The 16,950-nt window shown below is 61.4% G+C and overlaps 1 protein-coding gene across 3 annotated transcripts; it reads right to left on the bottom strand.

Moving 5' to 3' along the window:
* Positions 1–13,382: 13,382 nt before the first annotated feature.
* On the bottom strand, positions 13,383–16,758 carry MRPL28 (mitochondrial ribosomal protein L28). 3 transcript variants are annotated; one of them, XM_017860743.1, is made up of 6 exons: positions 16,680–16,758; positions 15,885–16,179; positions 15,055–15,207; positions 14,488–14,622; positions 14,315–14,401; positions 13,383–13,776 (listed from the first exon to the last, which is right to left on the bottom strand). In XM_017860743.1, exons 2-6 carry the CDS (start codon positions 16,170–16,172, stop codon positions 13,669–13,671), a joined length of 771 nt encoding a protein of 256 aa, XP_017716232.1. In that variant the 5' UTR covers positions 16,173–16,179; positions 16,680–16,758; the 3' UTR covers positions 13,383–13,668. The 3 variants fall into 3 exon arrangements, with proteins under 3 accessions (XP_017716232.1, XP_017716234.1, XP_017716233.1); XM_017860745.1 differs by having other exon boundaries at positions 16,624–16,703; XM_017860744.1 differs by lacking the exon at positions 16,680–16,758 and adding an exon at positions 16,535–16,591.
* Between the last annotated feature and the right edge of the window lie 192 nt (positions 16,759–16,950).

Below are 16,950 nucleotides of genomic sequence, written 5' to 3'. Positions count from 1 at the left end.
GAGCGCCCCCGCCGGCGGCGCCCGGAAGTGCGGGAGCGGGGCCGGGGCGCGGGGACGAGGTGAGAGCGCGGGGCGGGGCCTCAGCGAGGGGCGGGGCCGACAGCGAGGGGACGAGGTAAAGAACGTGGGGCGGGGCTTCAGGCGCGGGGCGTGGCTGAAAGCGCGAGGATAAGGTGAGGAGCGTGGGGCGGGGCCGACAGCGATTGGACAGGTGAGGAGCGCGGGGCGGGGCCGGGGCACGGGCAGGGCCGGAAGCGAAAAGACGAGGTGAAGAGCGCAGGGCGGGGCCTTGGGCGCGGGGCTGCGGCCAGGGAGTAAGGCGGGGCCCGCCTCGAGCCGAAGAGGTAACGAGCGTGGGGCGGAGCCTCGTGCGTGGGGCGGGGCCGGAAGCGAGGACGAGGTGAGAAGCATGGGGCGGGGCCTCTGCGTGAGCGGGAGGGGGCGTGGTCAGCGCCTGCCGGGGGCGGGGCGCGGCGGGGGCGTGGTCGCGTGGTCTTCCCGAGGGGCGGCGCGGAAGCGGAGCCGGTGTGGCTGTGGCTTCCCGGAGTGCAGAGTGGGAGAGGCGGCGCTGCAGGTGCTTGGAATGGCCGCGACCGTGGGGAGCGCTGGGCGGACTGCCCGCCCCGACGGGCGCACGCGGTGCGCAGCCCTTTTCTGCCGCCAGTACATCGGTGGGCATCCAGGGGGCTGCAGGCCTCGGGGCTCCCTGCCCCGCGGGCCCTGGACCGGAGGCCCCCGCTGGGACCGCCACGGCCTGCCAGCCGCCGTGAGGGAAGCAGGCTCCCAGGAGTTGGGTGGTCGGCAGGCAGGGATGGCCAGGTCCCTTGGAAGGTGGCGTGGGCTCCACCCTCCTGAGTCCCCAGGCAGCCGGGACTTACAGCGCCAGGGAACACATTAGGCCCCAATATGTGCTGGCTGCCACCCGGACAGGAGCCACAACCTCCAAGGAGCCCACCGGCTAGAACCCTCTGCCTTGATTTCTCCCAGGCACCATCTAGTATCAGAGAAGGGTTCTCCTTCCCTCCGTTGCCCAGGCCAGCCTGAGAGGAAGGCCACTGGAGTGTCTGGAACCCTGCAGCCCCTCCCTTGGGCTGTCTCCACAGCGGCCCTGCCAAGGGGTGCAGTCCAGTCCTGCCACCCTGGCTGCCCAGATCTGTGCCACCTGCCCTGCAGGCCACAGAGCACAAGGCCACAGCCCCAGGAATCCCACAGCAGAGAGGCACAGGACCCCAGCAGCAGCCCCCACACCAGCTCTGGCCAGCCCAACCCTGTCAGAACCAACCCTCTGCTCTCCACCCAGGCCTCAGCCGACCATCAGGCCCTGCCTCCCCAAGGAGGAGGATGTGAGTACCAGGATCAGCCCTGTCCCTCCCAGAGCACTGTTGGGCCTGGCACCTCCCAGGACGCCCCAGGCAGCCCCCTGGGGTCAGCTATACCCCCATTTAACAGAGGAGACGGCTGCAGTTCAGGCCACACAGGACCAGCTCGCCTCCTGCTGGGTGAGGGCTCCCCACCTCATCCACCCCACACCTGAGCCAACGACCCTCATCTATCTGCCCTCTGCTTTAGGCCTCCCAGGGCTCTCTGGTGCCCACAGCCCTTCAGGGCCCTTCCTAACGGCGCCTCCCCCATGCCCTCCCCTAGATGCATCTGGCCACTTGCCCGCCTCTGTGCTTCTGTGTCCATCATGTCCATACCCCCCAGCTCCCTCCAGGCACCTCTCACACCAACCCCATGTCCTTCCCTGGGCTATGTCACCCTGGGTGCCCAACCTCATCCTTCAGAGCTCCCAGGCAAGCGCAGAAGTCCCAGCTCCAGGCTCCCTGAGCCGCCAGCCCACCCCCTACCAGATTCCCACAGGTGGGACTGCATGGGGAACCATGGGTGGAAGCCTCCCAGCCCACGCCCCTGCCAGCCCTCGCCCCTGCCAGCACTCATCATGGTGTCCGATGCCAGCATTGCTGTGTGGGAAAGGGGGCAGCATGGGATAAGGACCACTAGGCTGTCCCCAGCCTGCCAAGGGCCCAGGCCCACCTCCTAGATCACCATGCTCAGAGCAGGTGAGCAGGGGCTGGGGATATGAAGGAAGCTGTACTGCTACGCCAACACTTGGTCCCGCTGTGTCCTGGCAACAGGCACCCTGCCAGGTCCCACAATGCTGGACACTGGGTCCTCCCTGCAAGCCCCCCTAGCCCATTCAGCCTCAGAACCTTAGAGGAGACAGAGTGGGTGGCCTCCATGCTATAGCCCAGCTTCCAGGGATGAGGGAGTCCTGGATGGCCAGACAGCAAGACCTCAGACACTGGCCCTGCCCCCCACTCCCAGCAAGGTCCCCAGTGCTTGCCTTGGTTCTGCAGAGCTGCCGCTGCGGCCGGGCCAGGCTCTCGGGGCTGTGTCCATGTCCATCCTCCTCTTGGCCCTCGGTGGCAGGTGTCCCCAAGCCCTGGGACCAGAACAAGGCCCTTGGGCCTCCAGCTCCTCGGGGCCCCTGCCCTGCAGGGACAGGAAAGGGGTCAGAAAGCCTGGAGGAAATGCAGCAGCCCTTCTAAAGCAGGTTGTGGTGTTGGTATGGAGAGGAGATTCTCTGAATCTGGCACGGCTAGGGGGAGACCAGAGGCAGGCCAGGCAAGAGAGATGTAGAGGAAGGCCCTGAGGAGGGCAGGGAGGCACGTGGGGGCCTGTGGTGTGCAGGGTGAGGTTCAGCCACCTCCCTTCCTCACAGAAGGGGCAAACGCCCTTTGCTTCGAGTGCGAGTTTGCCACGAAGGCTTTTATTTGATTGACCATGGATGACATTTGATCAGGTTTTGTTTCTAGGCACCACATGAAAAACTTAAGAGCAGACATGAAATTATTTTCTTCAATGTAGACATAGAAGGAATGCTTTTTTGTTTTTGGAGATGGAGTTTCACTCTATTGCCCAGGCTGGAGCCCAGTGGCGTGATTTTGACTCACTGCAGCCTCCACCTTCCATTCTCAAGTTATCTTCCCACCTCAGCCTCCCGAGTAACTGGGATTACAGGCATGCGCCACCACACCCCACTAATAGTTTGTGTTTTTGCTAGAGACAGTGTTTCATCATGTTGCCCAGGCTGGTCTCTAACTCCTGAGCTCAAGGGATCCACCTGTGTCGGCCTCCCAAAGTGCTGGGATTACGGGCCCAAGCCACCACGCCCAGCCAGAAGGAATACTTTGAAAATAAAGTGACTGGCTGGGAGCAGTGGCTCACGCCTGTAATCCCAGCACTCTGGGAGGCCGATGCATGTGGATCACAAGGTCAGGAGTTTGAGACCAGCCTGACCAACATGGTGAAACCCCGTCTCTACTAAAAACAGAAAAATTAGCCGGGCGTGGTGGCGGGCGCCGTTAGTCCCAGCTACTCAGGAAGCTGAGGCAGGATAATCGCTTGAACCTGGGAGGCAGAAGTTGCAATGAGCCGAGATCGCCCCATTGCACTCCAGCCTGGGTGACAGAGTGAGACTCTCTCAAAAAAAATAAAAGTAAAAATAAAGAAAAGGCCAGGCACAGTGGCTCACACCTGTAGTCCTAGCACTTTGGGAGGCCAAAGCCAGAGGATCACTTAAGCTTAGGAGTTCAAGATCAGTATGGGCAACACAGTGAGACCTTGTCTCTACTAAAAAATATTTAAAAATCAGCTGGGCGTGGTGTTGTGCACCTATGGTCTCAGCTACTTGGGAGGCCAAGGCAGGCGGATCACTTCAACCCAGGAGTTGGAGGCTTTAGTGAGCTGTGATTGCACTATTGCACTCCAGCCTGGGCAACAGAGTAAGACCATGTCTCAAAGAAATAAAAATTAAGAAAATAATAGGCCAGGCGCGGTGGCTTACGCCTGTAATCCCAGCATTTTGGGAGGCCGAGGCGGATGGATCATGAGGTCAGGAGTTCAAGACCAGCTTGACCAATATGGTGAAACCCCGTCTCTACTAAAAATACAATAATTCGCTGAGCGCGGTGGCAGGTGCCTGTAATCTCAGCTACTCGGAGGCTGAGGCAGGAGAATTGCTTGAACCTGGACAGCAGAGGTTGCAGTTAGCTGATATCATGCCACTGCCTAAAAAAATAAATAAATAAATAAATAAAGTTTTGATGCCTTAAATGTGTTTATCCACTTAACTGAGGAACACTACTTATAAAAAATGACTCAAAGGAAATCCTAGAAGACACGCCAAGGACGTTAGTTGGGGAGCGTTTGCCGCTGTACGATGTGTGATGGAGACAGCCAGCTGCAGATAGACTGTGCAGCCACCGTCTCCAGGGACATTAGTTGTGTTGCCACTGTACGATGTGTGACGGAGACAGCCAGCTGCAGAGACGGATGCTGTGTAGCCACCGTCCCTACACCAGTGTAAGGGGAGCGAGGGAAAAGGACAGATGATTATGATCCAGAGTACTGGAGGCCGAGGGAAGCCTTGGGTTCAGCCCCTTCCTGTCTGCCGCTTCCCCACCCCTCCACCCAGTCCATAGGTGTGAGAGGTGGGAGTGGGCAGGCAGGGGAGGCCCCCGGAGGGGGAGTTCGGGTGAGGGAGGACTGCACTTTCCATCGCAGGCACAGCCACCACCACCCTCCGTGGCCTTCCAGGTGGTAAGGCGTAAGGCAAGCCCCAGCTCTCATCCCTGAGTCTTCTTTTTCTATCAGTTCTGAGCCCACGGGAGAGGCCAGATGCTGCCTGTGCCTTCATACCGAGCCCAACAGAGAACAAGGAGATATAACACCCCGGAGAGATGCTACAAGGCCACACACATAGAGCACCACTTTTCATGAAAATAGAAAATGTGGGCCAGGCGTGGTGGCTCACACCTGTAATCCCAGCACTTTGGGAGACTGAGGTGGGTGGATCACTTGAAGTCAGCGGTTTAAGATTAGCCTGGGCAACAATGCAAGACCCGGTCTCTACAGAAGCATTGTTTTTAATTAGCCAGGCATGGTGGCGTGCGCCTGTGGTCCCAGGTACACAGAAAGCTGAGATGGGGATGGCTTGAGCCTGAGCAGTCAAGGCTGCAGTGAGCCAAGATGGTGCCACTCCACTACCAGTCTGGGTGAGAGCAAGACCTGACTCTGGGCTAGGTGTGTTGGCTCCCTGACAGGCTGGGTGGTGGGACGGAGCCCAGGGCTGGCCGTGGCCCAGTTCTGGTGTTCCAGGCACATCGTGAGTACAGGGTAGGGCCCACTGGCCTTCTCCAACCTCAGTGCTGTTTTCCCAAAAGAGGTGGCATTCATGTGCAGGGGCCATGCCCCGAGGGGCCTCGGGCTGACTTCAGGAAGCAGCAGGTGAAGTCCCACCTCCCTGGGCAGCCTCAGGCTGCTTCCTGTCCTTGTTGGGGGCACTCCTGCCCCTGCCCCACCAACCCCAGTCCTTGTCCCTGCTGTTCCCTCACCTGAACACCCTTCCCTGCCCTGATGGCCTCCATCCCACAGGACTCTCCGGGTGCCGCCGCCCCCCATTGGTGCTCATCTTTCTACCCACTCTCCCCAGTGGCCCCGATGCCTGCACACCCCAGAGCCCAGCGGTACCCTCTCAAGCTGGCAAGGGGACATTAAACGGGAGGTGAGGAAGTGCGGCCCCCAGCGGGCAGGTACCTTCACCCCGGCCCACCTGTGCCCCCGTCCACCTGTGCCCTCCACTGCCTCCCTCTGCTCGGCTGTCCCAAGATGTCTCTCTCCGCTGCCTAGGAACCCTGCGGCCGCGGCCAAGTTCTGAGTGTGTGATTGTCTGTGCCGGGCCCCAGGCCCCTTTGTTGCCGCAGCGTCTGTCGTGGCAAACAAAAGTGCACTGGATTAGCCACAGTGGATTAAAAGATTTGCTTCTCAGAGTTTACCTAATAACCTAACAATCATGTCGACGGGAGCTTTGAACCCCCAGGGCGTGCCTGCCAGGCCAAATGAGAGCTCAAGGCCTCTGTGGACAGCAGGGCGTGGTCAGGGGGAGGAGACGTGGCCACGGCTGTCCTCACACCCGGCTCGGCCCCTGCAGGCTCCTCTGGGCAGAACTTGGGGAAGGGACAGCCTCTAGCAGGAGGTGGAGGTCTTCCACAGGGCGCGGGTGCTGGGACCAGGTGTCCGGCCCAGGCCCCCAGCGGCATCCACACACGTCGCACACGGCAGCAAGGACACAAGCGGCATGGAGACGGCCGTGCAGGCGACGCGTGGGGCCCACAGTGCTGTGGTGCACGACATCTCTGCTGTCACCCCACGGTGTCCTTTCCTGCCCGCACACGCATGCACGCGCACACACGTGCACATGCACACACACACAAGCACGCCCCGCTTTGATCTCCAAAGGAGACTCCACTGACAAGCTCTTAATCGCAGCCGCCCTTGCAGGGCCTGTCCCTGAAGTCCCGAGTAATGGGATTTGGCGCTTCTGATCCATCGGGCTGGCCGCTTCCCCTGTCATAGGTGGACATTTTTTTCTTTTTATCGCTTCTGTTTCTTTTTTTTTTTTTCCTCGAAAAAATGCTGCTTAAATGGCACCGACTTGACATGGCTCGTCACCCTGGAGCGGTGGCCGGGACGCTGGCCTGGATCAGTCGGGGGTCTTTGATGCCGCCTCTATGTGAAACCTGACGTGGAAGACCCACCAGGGCGGTTTTGGGGTCCGAGGTCCGTCAGGATCCATCCTGCCTCACCCTGCTCCCTTTGTCTCTTCCCCTGACCCTTCCTTGGGACACCCGGAGAGGGTCCGAGGGTGAGGGTGCAGGCGCTGTGTGTGGGCTTGCGCTTGAGGGTGGGGTGGGCCGAGGGCAGGGCCGCAGCCGCGAGAACAATGGGCAGAGGAGGCACGTCCACCTGTCCGCCCGGCCGCCTGCCCGGCTTACCTCACCTGCCTGGCTCCGTGTGCCTGCTCACGCCCCACCGTCCCGCTGTCCGCCATGATGGGCTTGGCCGTCCGTCCGAGCACTTTCAGCCACTCTGGGAAGCAGGTCCCTGCTCTTGGCCACTGTGTGGCTGGGAGGCAGAAGCGTGACTCTGGGCTGCAGCTCGGGCTCCCGCCGCCGATTGGCTGAGGCAGGGACCAGATGACGGGCCTCGGAACCCTATGGTAGCCATGGCAACCAGCCCCTTTAGACACCGCCACCCCCGAGCCACTCCTGACTGCCGAGGGAGCAGGCGGCGCTGCCCGTGGGCCCATGCCAGGGTCCCCTTGGAGGAACGAGGTGGGCATGGCTGCATGGTAGCTGTCCCCACAACAGCTGTTAAGCGTTTGCATGTGTTTCATTCATGTCCAGTGTGTGGGGTCCTTGTCCTCTCCTGGCCTGTCTGGGGCCACTCTGTGCCCTGCCTGACCCCCAGCAGAGGCAGAAGCACTGGCCTTGAAGCCCCTGCTGAGAGGAGGACTTCAGGTCAGGCTTGCCCCAGGGGCTGAAGGCCAGGCACACTCTGGTGGGAAAATAAAGGGTGGAAGCAGTGGGAGGGGGAGCAGGGAGAACTTCCTAGCCCCAGTGGGCAGAGCCAAGCTCTCACCCACCTCAGACGGCAAAGGCTGCCAGCTTTATCTCTGCCCACAGTCCACTTTACCACCCTCTCGTTAGCTGCAGCCCTTGGAATATACTCATGTGCTCACAGTCCTGTCTCACAAGCCCCCTGAGGCCCCTCCCACGGCCTTGCTCCCTGGACCTGGGGTTCCCACCGGGCAGGACTCTGGGTCTTTGGCCACGCTGGGCAGACCGTCTGGCCATCAGCCACACACCTGCGGCTACACCTGCTCTCCCCCTGGGCTGCAGTGCCCTCTTGCGTCCTGAGAATGCCTCTTCCCTCCAGGGTGCATCAGCATCGGCCCCTAGCAGAGCTTTCCTATATGTCCGGAGACCAGGCTTCTCACCCGTCACCCTGGGCATTGCAGGGCACTGAGCATCCTCAGAGCCACCCCCCACCCCCAGCCCTGTGACAGCCAGAAACAATGTTGGCTTGTCCAAGCGCCCTGGCAGCAGCACCACGCGGCCAAGACCCCTTCAAAGGCCTCCCCTAAGCCTGGGAAGCTGAGTCCCCCTTCCTGGCCCAGGCCCAGCACCTGATGAGCAGAATCTGGTGATGACCTGCTCCAGGGCTGCAAGGAGCAAGCGAGAGCCTCGGGCTGCTGCAGCCCAGGGAGGCCACTACCAAGGCCAGCAGAGGGACCCGGGAGCCAGGGGAGCCTGCAGTATGGTCCACGGGGATCCACCTTCAAGAGGGCGACTTCAGGGCCGGTCCCAGGGAACCTGGTATGGCCTGGGTGCCGGGGGTCTTGGGCCGCGGCTGCTCCCCAAGGACCCTGGGCCTAGCTCCAGGCTTCTTCACACTGGCCTGGTTGTGAGCCACCTGTCCCAGGATGGAACCCAGCCTTGAAGCACCCCCCCCCATGCCATGCTCAGAGCTACCAGCTTGTCTGGGGACAGGGTGTGGGTGGGGACGCCAGCCTGGGACAGCAGGCAGCGGTTGGGGAGGATGGTCCACGGCTGCAGCCAGCCTAGGGAGGGCTGCGGGGCATTGCAACAGAGGGAGCCAGGACTGCGAGGGAGCCCAGGCTGCTGGGTGTGGCCATGTGGCTAGGGTTCCAGCTTTGGTGGCTGGTGGGTGTCGGAGGGACAGGGACTTGAGGGAGCCTGGGAGCCCCACACAACCCAGCCTGTGCCTGGGGCTGGCAGAGGGTTGGTGTTACAGATGGGCACTGGTGAGAGGGAGAGAGCGGCCAAGGACTGAAGGTGGAGGTGGAGCCCTAAGCAGGACCAAGGGACACACAGTGGTCTCCTGGTAGCTCCCTTGGGCTCCCAGCACACTGACGGGGGCATAGGACAGGAGCAGAGGGGCCAAGCGACCCAGAGGGCCCGTCTGCTCTCCACACCCTTCCCTCCACTATCCTGCTGCTTCTGTGCACCTGAGCAGGACTCAGGAAGCAGGCGAGATCCTTGGGGTCAGGGGTCAGACATGGAGTTGAGACTGGGTACCACAGGCCAGCCTCACATCCACTCCACCCTACCCTTCCTGGCCTTGGCTTCCCAGTCTCTATGTGATCAGGTCATTGACGCCTTTTCCAGGCCTCCAGTTTTCTACCCCCAAAAGGACCCCTGCCCATAGCCATGGTGAGGGTCCACCCCGGAATCCACCCTGAAATCCACAGCGCAGTCTCTGCCCAACACCGCGGCTGACGGTTGTCATGGAGACACATGGCCTCTGCCAAGCCTGGGACACACGGTGGGGAACTCCTGGCCCCTGAGGGCTCTGAGAGGCTGGGGCTGGTGCAGGCTGGCCCAGGGCAGCTCTGCCTCCTGTGGGGTTCATCTTGCTCTGCACAGACCCCTCTCCCACTCCTGGTGCCTGAGGGTCTGCAGGCCTCAGTGAGGGAGAACTGGCCGTTCTCACAGACGGAGTCCAACCCTTCAGGAAGGAGCCTGACAGTTGTGATTGGTGAGGAGGCAGGAGGGTCCGGTGGCCCCAGCCTGACCTGGCTCTGGAAGGGGTGAGGTGGGCACAGGCAGGGCAGGAAGGTGTGGGGTGGGCACAGGGAGGACAGGGAAGGGTGGCCGGCAGCCATTCCCAGGTCTGCTCCCCAGGCTCCCAGCTCGGTTCTGGATTCCCCACGTCCATGTCGGAACCGGTACAGTCCCTGGGACCCCTCCCCACATCCCAGGAGGCAGAATAGCATGCTGGATCCAGCTGCTGGGCCTGTCCCAGAACTGAGTCATGGTTTGATCTTGGGGGACGGGTCCGGCATTCACGGAGGGCCTCTTGCCCTTTTCTCCATCTAGCACTTTTGTGGCCTCTGACCAGAAAGCAGTCAGGGCCCTGGCCACACCCAGACCCCACCTCCGTCCAGCCTGGCCTCCCCTGCCGTGGGCTCCAGCGAGGTGACTGGCACAGGAGGTGACCTGCTGAGGCCAAATGCAGCTCCTCTCACTGGTCCGCTGGCAGCCTGGTCCCAGACCCATGACCCTGAGTCAACACAGGTCAGGACACTGATAAGCACGTTCCACCACAGCCAACAGGGGGGCCGAGGCCAACACCTGCGAGCCCACTGCCAAGCCTGGCCCCTCAACCCTTGGGGCCCCCGGAGTCTGACCCAGGAAACCCTACTGGCCTTGGCAGGAGCCCTGCTTGCCCTGGGGCCTTGGTTGGGGTGGGAAGGCGCAGGTGGTGAGTGAGGGGCAGCTGCTGAGGCCTGAGCTGAGACATGCTGGACACGCACACCATCGGGGAGCCAGGGGCAAGCTGAGGGACTGGAGGGGGCTTGGCTTAAATTCAGAGCTGAACACCGGAACTATAGGGGGCAGGGAGTGGCCAGAACATCCCAACTCCGGCTAGAGCTGGGGCCTGGAACAGCACTCGTGGTGTGGGCAGCTGGGCTGAGGCTTATGGCCCCACAGAGCTGGGAAAGGGACTGGCTAAGCACTGTCTGCTTTTCATACATTTTTTTTGTTTTTGTTTTGTTTTGAGACAGAGTCTTGCTCTGTCGCCCAGGCTGGAGTGCCGTGGCACCATCTCGGCTCACTGCAAGCTCCGCCCCCGGGTTCCCGCCATTCTCCTGCCTCAGTCCCCTGAGTAGCTGGGACTACAGGTGCCCGCCACCATGCCCAGCTAATTTTTTGTATTCTTTAGTAGAGACGGGGTTTCACTGTGTTAGCCAGGATGGTCTCCATCTCCTGACCTCGTGATCCACCCACCTCGGCCTCCCAAAGTGCTGGGATTACAGGCTTGAGCCACCGCGCCCGGCCATTTTTTTTTTTTTTTTTTTTTTTTGAGACAGAGTTTCGCTCTTATTGTCCAGACTGGAGTGCAATAGTGCAATCTAAGCTCACTGCAATCTCCACACCTCCCAGGTTCAAGCAATTCTCCTGCTTCAGCCTCCCAAGTAGCTGGGATTACAGGTGTGTGCCAGCTGGCAAATTTTTGTATTAGATAGATATGGTTCATTATGGTGTCCAGGCAGGCTCAACTGCTGCTCAAGTGATCCTGCCCACCTCAGCCCCGAAGTGCTGGGATTACGTGTAAGCCACCCATGCCAGAGGCACAAGGTCACCTTTGCGTAATTAGGTTTCTGGGCAACTTGGAGGAGATCCGCGCGCCGTCCCCATAGGCAGCTGGAGTGTGTGGGCGCGAGATTGTCGGTCGCTGTCAGTGTTCTGCTTCCAGGTTCAGCGAGTTCTCCTGCCTGCAAGCGTACGAGCCTGCAGCTGGGCAGACCAGGAGGGAGATCGTGCCACGGTATGGAGAGCACGCCTCATAATGTTCAGTATTTGGTATGAGCGACTAGTAGGCGATGGAGCCTGCACCACTGGATGTACATAGGACCGCAGAGACAATCTATCTTGACCTTGTGATCTGCCCGCCTCCGAGGCGCAGCACGCAACGAGGCTGAGGAGCTTCATGTGGTTGAGCCGATCGCAGGACACGACAGTACCCATAATTTTTTTTTTTTTTTTTTTGAGACGGAGTCTCGCTCTGTCGTCCACGCTAGAGGTGCAGTGGTGGGATCTGCGGCCACTGCAACTCCGCCTCTCTGTCCACGCCATTCTCCTGCTCAGCCTATCGAGTAGCTGGGACACGGCGCCGCCACCATTCGCTCCGTTCGCGGGGCACTGTCTGCTAGCTTTTCCAGTAGAACGTAGACGGGTTTCCACCGTGGTACAGGTGGTCTCGATCTCTGACCTCATGATCCGCCCACTCGCTCCCCAATGCTGGGATTACAGGCTTGAGCCACCGCGCCCGGCCTAAAGTTTTTTTAGCTTCATTCACAGAGCAGGGGCACCGCGTAAAGGCGCTGGCATGGAGAGCGCTGGCATGGAGAGCGCTGGTATGGAGAGCACTGGCATGGAGAGCACTGGCATGGAGAGCACTGGTATGCAGAGCAGCAAGACACGTGGGCAGAGCAGAGGTGCCTGGTGTGGACAGAGACCTCGTGGGCACTCCCAGGCTCTGAACCAGGCAGGTCCTGACCCAGTGACCCCTTGTGGCCCCGGGAGCCACGGGCTCCTCTACAGCCCAGCAGGGCCAGCTGCTCTCTCTGGACTCCGCCACAGCCCTCTTGGGAGCTCAGGGCCCCTCCATCAGCCAGCAGGCCCGCATCGGGCAGCTGCCTCCAGTTCACCCCATCCTGCCACCAGCTGGGGCTGGCTTAGGCTCAGGGGACATAAAGCCCCCTTGTCATTCTGCACATGCGGCTGGGGGAGCCCTCCCTGTGCTCCCTAGGAGAACTGAATGGGTCCGGAGGACCAGGATATCCAGGTAAGGGTCAGGGGAGAGGGTCAGGCACCCCTAAACCTCAGGGCAGGAAAAGCCTTAGGGTACACAGCCGGGCTTCCCACTGGCCATACCTCCACCCTGCAGGTCAAGTGGGAAGTAGCAGGAGGGGACACCAAGGTCGCAGGTCCCCAAGTTCGTGTCACCCCCACCTCCTGTACCACTTGCCACGACAGTGCTGACCAGGGAGAGGCTCCTGACTCAGGCAGCTGCACCAGCAGGGCCCTCTGAAGGCCTGCCCCTCCTGGTTCCTTCCAGTCCCTGAAGAACCAGACCACAGCCTCCCTTGCCCTGCTCTGGAAAATGTTCGAGAAGGGCAAGAATGTGCAATGGAGAGGGAACGGGCATCATCCGGCTACACCCCTGGATGCCCCCAGCTACACTAGACCCTCTACCAGAGGAAAGAAAGACATGGAATCCACCCGGGGCGGTGGCTTGCACCTGTAATTCCAGCACTTTGGGAGGTCGAGGCAGGTGGATCACCTGAGGTCAGGAGTTCAAGCCCAGCCTGGTCAACATGGTGAAACCCCTTCTCTACTAAAATACAATTAGTCATGCATGACAGCAGGTGCCTGCAATCCCAGCTACTCAGGAGCCTGAGGTGGGAGAATAGCTTGAACCCAGGAGTTGGAGGTTGCAGTGAGCCGAGATCACATAGATGCACGCCAGCCTGGATGACAGAGTGAGACTCCATCTTAAAAAAAAAAGAAAAAACACAAAAAAAGGTGAGAGGCCGAGGTAGGCAGATCACAAGATCAGGAGTTCGAGACTTGACCAACACGGTGAAACCCCACACCTACTAAAAATACAAAAATTAGCCGGGCGTGGTGGCGGGCACCTGTAATCCCAACTACTCAGGAGGCTGAGACAGGAGAATCACTTGAACCCGGGAGGCGGAGGTTGCAGTGAGCTGAAATTGCGCCACTGCACTCCAGTCTGGGCGACAGAGCGGGACTCCATCTCAAAAAAAAAAAAAAAAAAACAACAACAACCACAAAACACAGAATCAAACCTCGCTCTCTGCAGCTCAGCTGGGGACAGGCAGCCAGAGTCAATGCCCACGTCTCATCCGAGGTCTCAGGGACAGCAGGGCCAGGGGTGACAGGATCAGGGTCCCCAAAGAAAACGCCGATCCTCAAAGCAAAGACGCGCACACACAGACTGGCCCAGACTTTACTCGCTCCCGGCCCCACGGGCACAAGCAGCACTGCCCCAAGCATGGGGGCCCCCGCCTGGGAGGAACCGGGCGGCCCCAGGCCTCCTGGGGATCCCTGCCAAGCTGGCCCCAGGCTGGAAGGTACATGGGCAGCACACAAAACCAGGATCCACTCACTGCCCACGAGTGGCCCTCACAGCTCCCCGGGATCTGTGTCCTCAGTGCAAAGAGCCTGGCAGGGAAGGCTGAGCCTGGTGGTCAGGCACGGAGGAGCTGTGTGGTCACTGGCCACTGGCTCTCTTCTGTACCACTGCCGGCTCTGACAGTGCCTGCTGCTGCAGCCGCTGGATCAGCTCCGCCACATAGATCTTGAACAGGGGTACAGGGTCCTGAAGGAAAGAGGGGCTCATGGTGAGGCCAGGGAAGCCCAGGGCGGCTGGAGTTCTCGTGGGGATGGGACCAGCAGCTGCCGCCCAGAGGAACTGGGGCATGAGAGGCCCTGGAGGGCAGAACCCTGTCAGTGAGATGAGAGACCCCCTCCCTTGGGGACGCTGGAGGCACACACCTGCCCCTGTCCCATCCCTGTGGTTGTGGATAAACAGAGGGAATGGGGGCAGCCAACTGCCATGCCATCAGGGGCTCCCTGTCCCGACAGCTACCACAGGCTCCAGACCCTGGGATGTTGGTGGCCGTGCAAACCCTCGGTGCAGGAACCCAATCCTCCTACTGAGGGTCCTGTGGCAGGACAGGGTGGGGACTTGGAGAGGAGAGAGCGGGCCATGCTCCTCTGCGGGGGCAATGCAGAGCAGTAGCTCCTCCCCCAGCCCACCCAGTGCAGCAGCCCCTCGTGCAGGCTCTCTCCAAGGCAGCACACTCCCAGAACCCGAACACCAGGCCCTGGGCAGGCAGCAGTGCTCACACACTCACCTTTTCCTCCAGAAGTCTCTGCTTCTCAATGGCCTCCTCCAGTGTGAGGCCTACCCACTCCGCCTCCTCCTCTGGGATGGCGAATTCCTAGGCAGGCCGAGACAGAAAGGGCGGTGAGGCCCAGGGCCGAGCCAGGAGGCCCCAGGGGCAGGGAGCAGGATGGAAAACCTCACCTTATATTTGTCGTAGATGGCCGCACGCCGCTCGGGGTCCTCGGGGTGCAGCTGGGCGTCCTGCCGGGCAAGCCGCAGCAGCATCCCTCGCTTCAGGTCCATCCCGAACTTGGAGCACAGGTCCTCCTTCGGGGTCTGGCAGGAGGCTCACATGGGGCCAGGTGCTGGTGGCAGGGCCCCGCCTACCCTTCCAGCCAACCCACCCGGCTCCTCTCTAGCCGCTGGTGGTCCCAGGACAGGACAGAGAAGGCCCAGGTGGGGCCGCCTCAGCACCCCAACACGGGGGTGGGATCAGAACAGAAGCAAGTCCAAGAGCAGGGAAAGGGTCAGCTGTGCTCACTCAGGCCCCACAGGCAAGTCAGCCACCCACAGAGCAACGGCCTCTCCTACAGGCAGGAAACCCCACAGGTGCTGGCGAGAAAGGGGCATGGCCCCATTCACGCTTTCCCAGTGATTCTCCTGCACAGATGCCAGCGTGCCCCGGTGTGATGCTGACCTGGGGCTCCCTTGAGTCTGACTGGCCCATCCCAGACCCTGCTGTGCACTGACTCGCCCCACCCTGCTTGCCTTGAGGATGTAAAAGTCGAACCCGTAAGCCTCATCAATGAGGTCCAGGGTCCGCATGGTCACGGTCACCGTGAACTTCTTGTCCAGAATCTCACTGTAGAGCTCTCGCTCAAACAGCTGTGGCTTCCACACCTTCTTCAGCCTCTTGGAGAGCTGAGGGTGCAACGGAGCCCCCGTGAGTACTGCTGCTTCCTCCTACAGACCAAGGGGGACCCAGGGCAACTGCCCTCACCCTCCCCTGGGAGACTCCATCACAGACCCACTGCTGTCAGACTGGGGACTTGGAGCTGAGTGGGCCGGCCCCCAGCCCAGTGCTGCCCTAGCCCAACCCCTGGTCCTGGCTGTGTACCCAGAAGTCAGCTGCTCCCCAACAAGCTGGGCGTTCCCGCCCTTGTCACATGGTTGCTGCATGTGTTTCAGAAACATGTGCAACCCCACAGTTCACAGGTCGTCACATTCCAGGCTGGAGGTGACACAAGTCTCCCCAGAGGCTTCAGCAGTCCCGCCAGGAAGTCCACCATAAGCAGCCTCCAAGCTCTGCTGGCCTCCCCGACCTGCTCTGCTCCATACACAGGCCTCCTCCTCATCCTAACGTTACCCCGACTCCCCACAGCCTCTGGTTGCTCCCCGGCCTGAATCACCCCACCTCACCCCTAATTTATCAGTCCTGTTTGCCAGAACTGCGATTCTTAATCTGCGTGCCCCTTTGCTGGAGCTGTGTCTCCGCCAGGCTGTAATCCCCAGAGTCCATCCACGTCCCTCCAGGTACCCCGGGCATTCCGCACAGTCAAGCCCTGAGAGGAGCCCCTGAAGCCCGCCTGCCGACCCACCTTGTCGTTGTTGGCGTATCTTTGGCCCAGGATCCAGCCCTCGCCGCCCCACAACCCCCGCTGGGACTCGGAGGGAAAGTAGATGGGGATAGGCACGTCCTCCACACGCTCCCGCTGCCCGTTCTTCGGGTTGATCTTGAACTTGGCCCCATGAGGCCTATAGTGCACGGGAGTGGGCGTCCGCTCCTCCTCCAGGGAGCGCAGGTAGTGGCCAGGCAGGCGGGCACAGATGCCCTCCCGCAGCCGCAGCCGCTTCCAGAGCCACACGGGATACTTGTGTAGAGGCATCGCGGGCCTGGCGGGAGGTGAGGGCTCGTAGTCACCTGCAGCCTGGCCCGGCCCCCAGCTCTCACTCCCTACCCCGACTCCCGGGCTCTGACCTCCTACCCCTACCCCGGCCCCGGGCTCTGACCTCCTACCCCTACCCCGGCCCCCAGGCTCTGACCTCCTACCCCCTACCCCTACCCCGGCCCCCGGTTTTCACCACCTACCACCTACCCCCTACCCCGGCCCCAGGCTCTCACTCCCTACCCCGACTCCCGGGCTCTGACCTCCTACCCCCTACCCCGACCCCCGAGCTCTGACCTCCTACCCCCTACCCCGGTCCCCGGCTCTCACCCCCTACCCGTACCCCGGCCCCCGGTTCTCACCTCCTATCCCTGCCTCCGCTCTCACCTCCTACTCCTGCCCTCGGGCTCTCACCTCCTACCCCCTACTCCTGCCCCCGCCCCGCACCCACCTGCCCCTCCCCTTCTGCCGCGCTCTCCTCGCCGCACCCCACCAGCCCGCGCCCACCTGTCAGAGCTCTAAACCCGGCGCCCCACCGGAACCGGAAGCCGGTCTCCCGCGCCTGGACCTCCTCCCACCGCTGACTGGCTGCAAAGGCCATCCGTCTACCCCTCGTTCCGCCCCCTTTAGGGACCGTAAAAAATACCCTGCAGAGACAGCAGCGGCAGCTCAAGGCACCATTGGCAATGTGCGGCCCAAGCGTTTCCGCAAAGGGGCGACGCGGGCGGGGCGGGGGTTGTTCTCCCGGGGCCCACTTACCCTGCCAGGGAAGGAGCGC

The sequence above is a fragment of the Rhinopithecus bieti genome, unplaced genomic scaffold, assembly GCF_001698545.2.
Source record: "Rhinopithecus bieti isolate Rb0 unplaced genomic scaffold, ASM169854v2 scaffold_56641, whole genome shotgun sequence".
NCBI classification, from domain to species: domain Eukaryota; kingdom Metazoa; phylum Chordata; class Mammalia; order Primates; family Cercopithecidae; genus Rhinopithecus; species Rhinopithecus bieti.
The sequence above is the reverse complement of the archived record's forward strand: the minus strand, read 5'-3'. Positions and strand labels throughout refer to the sequence as shown.